Raw genomic sequence first — 9,545 nt, 5'->3', positions numbered from 1 at the left:
ACCAGCCAATCAGAGATGGATGGTCTTTTATTCCACCTCTCTGCTGCTCTGTCACTCCTCTCTTAAGGCCCATTTGTCAAAATGAGTATATTAAATGCGGAACTAAAAACAGCAAAAATAGCAGAACATGCAGATTGCAGACATGCTGCAGAGCCTCCATCCTCCCTCTCCCTGCTCAGAGTGAGCCGCTCTCTCCTGGTTTATTTTGAGGCGGTCTTATCACAGCTGTCGTATCGCTGGTGGCCGCCTGTCCGAAACCCCTCGCCACTCTTTTCCTTTTCCCTTCTGGACCTTTGTCCCGGTAAGACCCCATTTGCTTGCGACCCTTCCTCTTAGTGGATTGCCTAACACGAAGATATGAGCCAAAGCCATTTTGCTGGAGCCGCTTTCCGACTCTCCCGTCGTTCTCTTAACTTACTAATGTGTGTTTCGCTGCATGTGGTGACAAGCTGACCGAGTTTGTTGGGGGACGAGGAGCCGGTCGGCGCAGTGAGACCTGCCTGCGTCATTTGTTTACAACAAATTCCCTTGTCGGAGGAAACATTTAAATATCTCACTGAGAATTTGTTCTACAAAAACTCAGCTACAAGATTCTGCAATACTTTCTCTTGTAATATTTGTTGTCTTTTTTACCTCCTTTTAAAATATCGAAGCGAGTCTCTCACATAACCCTTTCATGTGAATATAAATAGCCGAAGAACTCTTTGTTTTCACTGACCCCCGACATCAGCAAGAGTGGATTAGAAACGACAACAAAAAAATAAAAAAATAAATAACGTGCCCATATTAAGAAGTTCCAAAAATAGCTTGTGGGTCTGGAACAGGTGCCATGTGCTCTGCTTGTGAAAGCGCAGGCTGCGTGAAGGCAGGACTAATTTTATGCGCCTCAGACAGGCTCTGACTGTGAGTGCGCACAACACAGGCAGGCAGTGTCACTTCTCATCACGCCATTTGCTCTCTCCTGATTGGTTGGACAAAAGAGCTGTTGCCAGAAAAGGACGACGTTTCTCATAATCTGTGTTTAAGCAATCCAACACCCTGACCAGCATCTGGTGTTTTGTGCAAAATCTCGTTTTGTCGTACATTTACGTACATTCTTGTATCCTGCGAAAAGTTAGGATGCTGTGTAAAAATAAAAACGGACTGTTAGAATTTTTTTGCCCCCAATATAATTAAGTGAAACCAGGCAATATATCAAAAGTTGGCGGATTTGTTTTCAACTTTTGCAGTATAAAATTAAATTTGCATTAATTTAAAATTGCATTTTTCTATTTTTTAATGTTTAGCCGTTTTTTTCCTGGTAGTTATGGTTTAAGACGGAGGTGTGACTGGAGAAAATAGTCCAATCCTTACTGTGGTTGGCTAGCATGACATTGTAAATGCTACACTGCTTGTTCTTTCATTCACAATTTTACCTATTCAATATTTTAAAGCCCTAGTATTATCTTGTGACACTATTTAAAAAAAAACACACACACTAGCCCTGTTTATTTAACACAAGCAGGGTTAGGTTATTGATTCATGTGGTAGATCTCAGCCGGCTGGTGAGAGAAAAAGTACATATTGGTCTCAAAAAGTTTGGGCACCCCTGGGCTAAAGTGATTAATGTGATTTTAAGGCTACTAAAGCAGGGATTGACAACAATAAACAACATTACACAACACTGAACATTTGGTTAAAATGGATGACTTGTCCATTCTATGTGCCTGCATGGCCACAAAGCTAACATACTAACATGGATGTTTTAAATGGAAAGCCTTGAATTAGTTTATTTTTTAGTGTAATAAGGTAAAAATTCATCCACTGGATTTTTTATTTTTTACATGAACTAAGGCGGTGAATTGATGACTTTAAGTAAGTGGGCTCAAACTCCTCTCCTCAAGGACCACAGTCCAGCAACTTTTAGATATCTCTCGGCTTCAGCCTGCATGGCTTCAATATTTGCTCATTAGCAGAGCTAAACATTGACTGGATGCTAGAGATGCAGTTTTACCATTCAATTCAACTGCGTAGGACAAGGGACACATCTAAAAGTTGTAGTCCTCTGGTCCTCAAGGACTGCAGTTTGAGACTACAGCCTAAAGGCGTAGTACAAGTAGTTCTGTTAGTACTTGGCACTGTGTTTAGTGGCAACTAAATTATATTTTTGTATCAACTACTTACAAGGTAAATTAAGCAAATGAATGATTAGCAAAGTTGAGCCAGAAAGGTAGAAAATTTAGTTCATGATGTTCTTTTCTCTGCTTCAATCTACATTGTAGAATATTTGAAGAATCAGAAATCTAAAAGTTTTTACTTCATCTTTATTTTCCCAAATGTTGAATCAGGAAATTGCAGAGCAAGTGAATAACAACATTCCTTCAAATTCTTAGAAGTCTTAACTGCCTGGACAGCAAGGTGGTATTTTTTGAGGTGGTATTCGCTATAAAAGTTCCGAACTACGGAGTTATAGTGCAATTCTTTCATGCAACATAGCTAGCATTAGCTAACTACTGTTGAGAAAGCGAAATATATTTGCTACCTGTTGCTCGTTGTTCTCTCGTCTCTGCAGGTCCGTTAATGTCGTGTGTAAAAGTGAAACCACAAAGACAACAGCCACTGTTCAACTTCATCCAGAATTTTATTCAAACAATCAAGTGCATAAAAATCACATCACCAGCTCAACATAATCATCAGAAACCAAAGCCACAAAGACGAAATTAATTACCTTACAAAAATACGAAGCCGCGCCTTCGGAGACCACTGTGTGGCAGTTAAGACAGTTCCACCCCAGTGATCTGACCAGCTGTTTTAGCTCAATTAATTTTAGATCAAGGCGTGTTTCTATTGTCTGATGCGTTCTAACGTACCGTTTAGAGGTGGACTCAAACAGCCCGTAATGACATGTTGCTGTTTGCACGCCAGAGACCATGCAGGTGTTACGAAGGCCAAGGGATGAATTCATCGCTGTCTAAGCTGTCCTCCCTGCACACTTTCCCAGCATACGAACAATAGATGTGCTCATTTCATATGGAAACATTTTACTCAAGAAAGCGGGACCAGAGTTGATCAGCTATCCGTGTTTTTCATCCCTTCAAACTGGTTCCTGAACCGCTCCGAGCTCTCCTGACCTCTGACCCAGTGCATCAAACAGTAGATTTTGACTATAAAAATTAGCACACGTTTCATATAATACCTTCAAGGTCTTATAAAACAGACATGAACAGTTTCAATACCAAAACATCTGTTAGACTCAATATTTTCTGATTAGTTGTCAACTTCCTTAGTTATAATGAACTAAAACAATTTCCAAATGAATATATGACTTATACACTCTTAAGAATGTGATCTAATATCAAAAACTACTGATTAGATTCATTTTAATCAAATCGTGATCATTATATCTAAGAAAAATGTTCTACTGATTAAGTTATGTATCGATTAAACCATGAGTCTAAATCTAACCTAAACTGAGGCCTACTCAAAACACTCAGGATCAGTCCAATAGTTCAACATGCACTAAAGTTAAACATCATTAAAACTAGCATAATTAAACTTTCCAACACTACCTGGTTAATAACCTGCCCTCTAACAATATTTTATATTTGAAGAGCAAAGTTCATCTTAAACCACAATGCTATAAATAGCTTGTCCATATGTAATTTATGACTAGTTCTTTGTGAAAATGCAGCCAGCTAGCTCTAGCTTGTGCTAACAGCTTAGCAGCTAAAAGTCTGATTTTGGCTTAACGTGAACTAACTAGTTCTTACTAAAGAACTAAAGTCATGAACTCAACTTACTGACACTAGCAGTATTACACAACATAATATCACATTTTCTTATTTCTTCCTGTGGAACAGCTTCAGCTAACTCTGAGGTGGTTGTTCAGTACAAAATGGCAGCTCGTGAAGAACAATGAGGCTTCTTCTAGTTTTTTCTTGACGTCAACAAACCGCATCTGGGTTAAATAAGCAATTCAGCGTTTTATTTATTTAATGCTTCTGAATCAAAAAGCAGCAAACATATAAATAATAAAATTAATAATAAAACTGAATGTCTCAGATCTCAGCAACAAAATAGCTTAATTTCCAGCAGCTGTTGAGACATATTTATCATAATCACATTTCTTATGAGCCATTTCTGTTGGGTCTATTTTGGTTCCCAACCTGCAAGGAATCGACCAAAAACACAAGTTACTCTTCTGCAGAAGAGGGAAGAGAAGCCAGACGCGGAGAACCGTAGTCAAACACTGTCTGGGATCAACTTCGCCGGCTCTCAGTCCTCAACTGCCTTTTATTGAAACACAGTATGACCTAACCACATGAACATTGTAGCTCCTTTTCTTTAAGTCTGCGTGTGACTATTGACATGGCATTGTTTCCTATATGTCTGATAAAACAAGAAGAGTGTGTAAACGTTTCTTACCTCCAAACAAACATCCAAAGAACAGTTAATAATGTACCACAGAAAGAAAAGGAGCCTAGTAAAAAACACGAAAGAATAATAATATGAAAACATAACCTTTCAGATAAACTCAATAATAATTTTCCCAACAATTTCTCTCGCCGTTTCCAAGTTGAAATGTTGTCATGGTCTCCATTACAGAGCCGGGTCGCTCCCTTGTTTGTACTCGCAGAGGATTATGGAGGCTTGTCAGGAGAGCGGCCCTGCCCCCACCGGTCCCGGAGCGTCTCCGGCCGAGGATCGCCACATTGACCTGACAGAGGACCTGGGCCAACAGCTGGAGGACATCATTAGCACCTACCAGGCAGCCCAGATTCCAGCTGAGCCAGAGGACATAGAGGAGGTCACAGCTGCCAAAGAGCCAGATGCCCGCAAGGACCAGAAACTAGAGAAGAAAATGCTCAAAAATCTAGGTCTCTTTATTTCTTCTTTCCTGAATATTTCATCGATTTTAAGTTGCATGGGTTCGGATTCAGCTCAGTCAGCAAAAGTCCTATAGTTTTACTGAAATCGATAGCTGTGTAAGCTCATCTGTCAGGTATAATACTACACTGAACCTTTTGTACACTGTTTTAGTCACTGAGAGATTTTTTTTTCCCAGTGTGGGTTACACAGCTTGTGTAATTTTACATCTTTACACATTGTTGACAATGATGGATGATGTCTAACTGCTCAGGTAAGGAGGCCATGCAGCTCATGCAAAGTTTGAACAAACTCGACACTCCAGAGCAGAAACTGGAAACCATCATAAAGAAGCACGCTGAGCTGGTGAGTAACGGGAAAATCCAGGCACTCCGGCCCAGATTAATCTGATGAACATCTGATGAACTTGTGTGTGTGTGTGTGTTTCTCCAGCTGGAGGAGCATCGCAGTGACCAGAAGCAGATGAAGACTCTGCAAAAGAAGCTGCTCCAAGTGATGAAGGAGAAGGACCAGCTGCAGAGCGAGCACAGCCGGGCGGTGCTGGCTCGCAGCAAACTGGAGGGGCTCTGCAGGGAGCTGCAAAGGCACAACAAGACCTTAAAGGTCCGTCACTAATGACGTCATCCAGAAACATTCAAGCGTAAACGATCCAAGAGTCAAACCTGAGCTTCCTGCCGGTGTTTAGGTTAAAATAACAGGTGGCGTCAACATAAACCCGGTTCCGCATTAGAAAACTCAAGATCCACACAGTGGTTTGCAAAAGTATTCACACCACTTGAACTCTGACTTTCACACTTTACATGTTCATACTTTCACATATTTTGTAGGGATTGTGTGTGAAAGACCAACACGAAGGAGTGCAATATTGCAAAGTGGTAGGAAAATGGACATAGTTTTTCAGAGAACCTTAAGTATTCACTCTTTAATACTTTGCAGATCGAGCCGCAAGCATAACTCTCTTGACGTTTTACCCGAGTGAAGTTGGCCACTCCATCTTCTTCAAACTAAACGAAATTGGGGTCAAATGTTTGCGCCAGATTGTGTAGCCAAACTTTTCGTTTGCGCCCCTGTTATTTTGAAGATATTTAAAATAATACGTTTCTAGAGGTCATCAAAGGTCAACCAGCCCCCACGACATTTACAAATTCACACAAAATATTGTGTCAATCAACTGTGCTAAGGTTGTGCTGGTCTCCGCTGCAAAATATGTTTTTGTTTGAGCCGTTATAAATTTTAAAAGATCAACCTACCTTCTCCACTACTGCTTTTGGAGACACCAAGTAGCTGTTTTATGGTGAGATAATTATTAGAAATCCTTCTCTATCCAATATAAATCTCAAAATAGTGTGAATTTTAAAATTTAGTTTTGGTTTTCAGAAAAAAATCTGGCAAAATGGGAAGTAGAATGAATCTGATTACTTATAGAGCTTTCACAAGTTGTCACCAACAAAAAGTGATACACTTTAATTCAGTTTCCTCTATCAGGTGGTCAATTTTCTCAGAAAGTGTTAAGACGTTGGTGAAAAACCCTTCCTCTTCTCAGAAACCACGGGTACTGGGAAATGCTGTGCTAAGTGCTAACACTCCTCCCTGACTCGCAGGAGGAGACGCTGCAGCGGTGCAGAGAAGACGACTTAAAGAGGAAAGAGATCACCACCCACTTCCAGGGGACCCTGAGCGACATCCAAGCCCAGATAGAGGAGCACAGCAGCCGCAACACCACGCTGTGTCAGGAGAACGGCGCCCTGGCAGAAAAACTCAAGGCCCTCATTGCACAATACGACCAGCGAGAGGCGGTATGGAGCTTACCACACACACAGCCGTCACCTCTGTGCCAGACTCAAAGAGCAGATACAGTACATCACAGAAAGGTCAAACCGTACTCTCACTCTGCACCAGAGGGGGGGGGTGTACGTTAATTTGACGCAATGTGCTCATGCAATCCCTGACGCATCTGCATCCATGCATTCATTACCTGCAGCTTTCACCCTGGTCTTACTTCTATTAGACACAGTAGTCCAGCCAAAGCTTTCCGAGCGAGAAGTGAAATATCTCTCTGCGTGAAAGCGACTCATAAATCCCCTTGATTGTCTACCAGAACTTGGAAAAAGTTTTCAAGCACAGAGATCTGAAGGAGAAACTTCTGGAAACCAAGCTAGAGCAGGCCAATCTGATCCTGAAGGAGGCCGAGGGGAAGCACAGGCTGGAGAAAGAGCTTGTACGTCCAGTGAATCACGTTTGGGTTATGAGTAAATATGAGTCTGCATGTATTAACGTGGGATGTGTCGATACCACAACAGCTTCTTAAACAAGTGGCGGAGTACAAGCTGCAGCTGAGAGGCCTGAAGGAGCAAGAAACAGACATGAGGAGTCAGGTAGGGTAACCTACCTGACTCCTCAGGTAACATTTGCTTGTTTTATTTCAGTTTTAGATTGTTTTCTTTCTAATGTTTTCATAAACTCTTCCCAGCTTGACATGTACTCCAAAAAGTTTGACGAGTTCCAAGGTACGGTGTCGAAGAGCAACAGCGTCTACAGCGGCTTCAAACAGGACATGGACAAAGTAAGAATGGCTTTTTGTAATGCTTCCTTCTAGTTTCCTGTCACTTGCAAAATTGAAGGAAGCAAAAATAGAACGATCCGCCCAGATTTTTAGGAACAAAAAACGTGTTTTGCAGAGTGCTGTATTTGTATTGTTTAGATGGCCAAGAAAATGAAGAAGCTGGAGAAAGAGTGCCATTCATGGAAGACGCGCTTTGACAGCTGCAACAAGAATCTCATTGACATGGTGGCTGATGTAAGCAACAATTTTCAACAAACTTGAGTGTTTTATAAGGATTTTATGTGATAGACCAACACTGCCTCCCCTAACACACCAGACAGGTTAAGTGATAGACCAAACGGAAAACCCCTGCTACCACCATCCCCACTGTTGACGAGGCAGCCTGCGGTAGAATCGAGCTCTGAGAACGTTTAGCACCTCCTGCTGACACAAGAGCACTTTCAGGTGTCAACAAATGCGCCAGTTTTATACTAACAAAGCAAAGCCTTCATAATTTAGAAGTATGTTATCAATCAGTGTTTGAAATATTTACTTAATAATCTACCTCAGCTGGTTGTTTACAGCGTAAGCAATTTCCAGTAAGCTTCTTACATGCATCACGGACAAATGTTGGCGATTGTATAAAGTCTATTGGGAACACCAAATGCATCTGACGCTTTGAGTTTGAGGCATTTACACTTTGAATGCAGACCCTTGACATTTTGCTCTACAACTAGTGTTTCACATGTTTGGTTTACATTCAAAGTCTAAGCGGAGGCGCGTCAGACGTGTCAGCTCTAGCCGTTGTTTTCCGTTGGACGCTCCAAATGGTTCAAATCACAGCGCCGCGATGATCTTGACGCACCTCCACATAGACTTTGAATGTAAACCAGACCCGTTTGAACGGATTTGGTGTGAACGCACCATAAAATTTTAAAAGAGTCCACTGGGCAACTCCAGTGTCTCAGTAGCTGAGGGTCCAGATCCTCCGTATGAAGTAAAGCATAGAACACGGGGCGGCTATTTACCAGGCTAAGTTAGCAACACAAAAATCAGAAAATCCCACCAATTTCCAACTTGCAAAAGGAAATTATTAAACTCTGATGTGATGTCATTCCCTGATCTGACGTACGACTTCCCAGACAAATCTAACGTAGCATAATTTAGATAAACTTTGCCTTTGCATTTTATTTCAGCTGCCCTGAAATAAAATGCTCCTCAGGGTCTCATGCGCCTTTGGGACGGTCTTTGGTCTAGCACATACATTTTCAATTAAAACATTGATGTTTGTTGTTGTAATGTAAGAAAATACCTCAATTAGAGAGAACTACAAGTGTTTTGTCTGTGTCATCTCAACAGAGAACCATCAAGGAAAAGGAGTTTGAGCTTCTCACCATCAAGAACCAGAAGCTCGAGAGTCTTTGCAGGGCTTTACAGGAGCAAAGGAAGAACCTATGTGAGCAGGTACAGGGAGCTCAACCAGACAAACACCCTTATGAGGAAGCGCAGAAGGAAGGCGGTGAGGTGCCGGAGATTCCTACAGGTCAAAAAGAGGATCATCCAGCTCAGGACACAGGAAACCCCGCCTCCGCTGAATCACTAGCGCAAACAACTCCGCTAACCCAGGCACTGGCTAAACTGAAGGCTGAGCAGGCTCTACTGAAAGAGATCGCTGGTTCTTTCACAATATCTCACACGGCACCCACAGAATCAGCAGATAGTCAGCCACATGGACTCTCCGAGGGCATCGAAGGGCCAAAGGAGATGCAAGCAGAGGAGAGCAAACACCAGGACGTCCACGAGGATCAAAGTCAAGAACAGCGAGATCGGGAGATGGAGTCAGTTGATTAATGCAGAAACCGCTGTGACAGAAAACCGGCTGCATGTGAGAATACAAAAAATATTTAAAAAACCCCAACATGAACTTTTGTCTTTATTGTCCGTTCATAATGCCACGGGTAAAGGTTGAGGTTGCTTTTAGATCTTACCACAAGAAAATTACACATGTGGAGTTTTAAGCATAGTTGAGAATAAAATTGTAGCCTTTGTTTTTGGCTAACATTTAGAAATTTACATGAAGAAAAGTGAGATTAAAACTCCTAGAACTCCAAAAGAGAGAGATGCCCAAAACACACCT

At 41.7% G+C, this 9,545-nt stretch overlaps 1 protein-coding gene across 1 annotated transcript; it reads left to right on the top strand.

Annotated features, from left to right (window-relative positions):
* Window positions 1-193: 193 nt before the first annotated feature.
* LOC102236061 (beta-taxilin-like) lies at window positions 194-9,326 on the top strand. The gene is made up of 10 exons (XM_005799268.2): window positions 194-301; window positions 4,585-4,856; window positions 5,120-5,211; window positions 5,299-5,469; window positions 6,468-6,662; window positions 6,965-7,084; window positions 7,167-7,241; window positions 7,337-7,429; window positions 7,568-7,663; window positions 8,768-9,326. Exons 2-10 carry the CDS (start codon window positions 4,622-4,624, stop codon window positions 9,257-9,259), a joined length of 1,569 nt encoding a protein of 522 aa, XP_005799325.1. The 5' UTR covers window positions 194-301; window positions 4,585-4,621; the 3' UTR covers window positions 9,260-9,326.
* The last annotated feature ends 219 nt before the right edge of the window (window positions 9,327-9,545 follow it).

This window comes from Xiphophorus maculatus, chromosome 19, assembly GCF_002775205.1.
Source record: "Xiphophorus maculatus strain JP 163 A chromosome 19, X_maculatus-5.0-male, whole genome shotgun sequence".
Lineage (NCBI taxonomy): Eukaryota > Metazoa > Chordata > Actinopteri > Cyprinodontiformes > Poeciliidae > Xiphophorus > Xiphophorus maculatus.
Note: the sequence above shows the minus strand (reverse complement) of the source record. Positions and strands in the feature narration are given on the sequence as shown.

What these genes read in the sequence shown, in the direction of transcription:
- LOC102236061 (XM_005799268.2), top strand. Translation starts at nt 4,622, where the DNA reads ATGGAGGCTTGTCAGGAGAGCGGCCCTGCCCCCACCGGTCCCGGAGCG. An exon ending in AAACAGACATGAGGAGTCAG is followed by an intron (nt 7,242 to 7,336) that starts GTAGGGTAACCT and finishes AACTCTTCCCAG; the next exon opens with CTTGACATGTACTCCAAAAA. An exon ending in TCATTGACATGGTGGCTGAT is followed by an intron (nt 7,664 to 8,767) that starts GTAAGCAACAAT and finishes TCATCTCAACAG; the next exon opens with AGAACCATCAAGGAAAAGGA.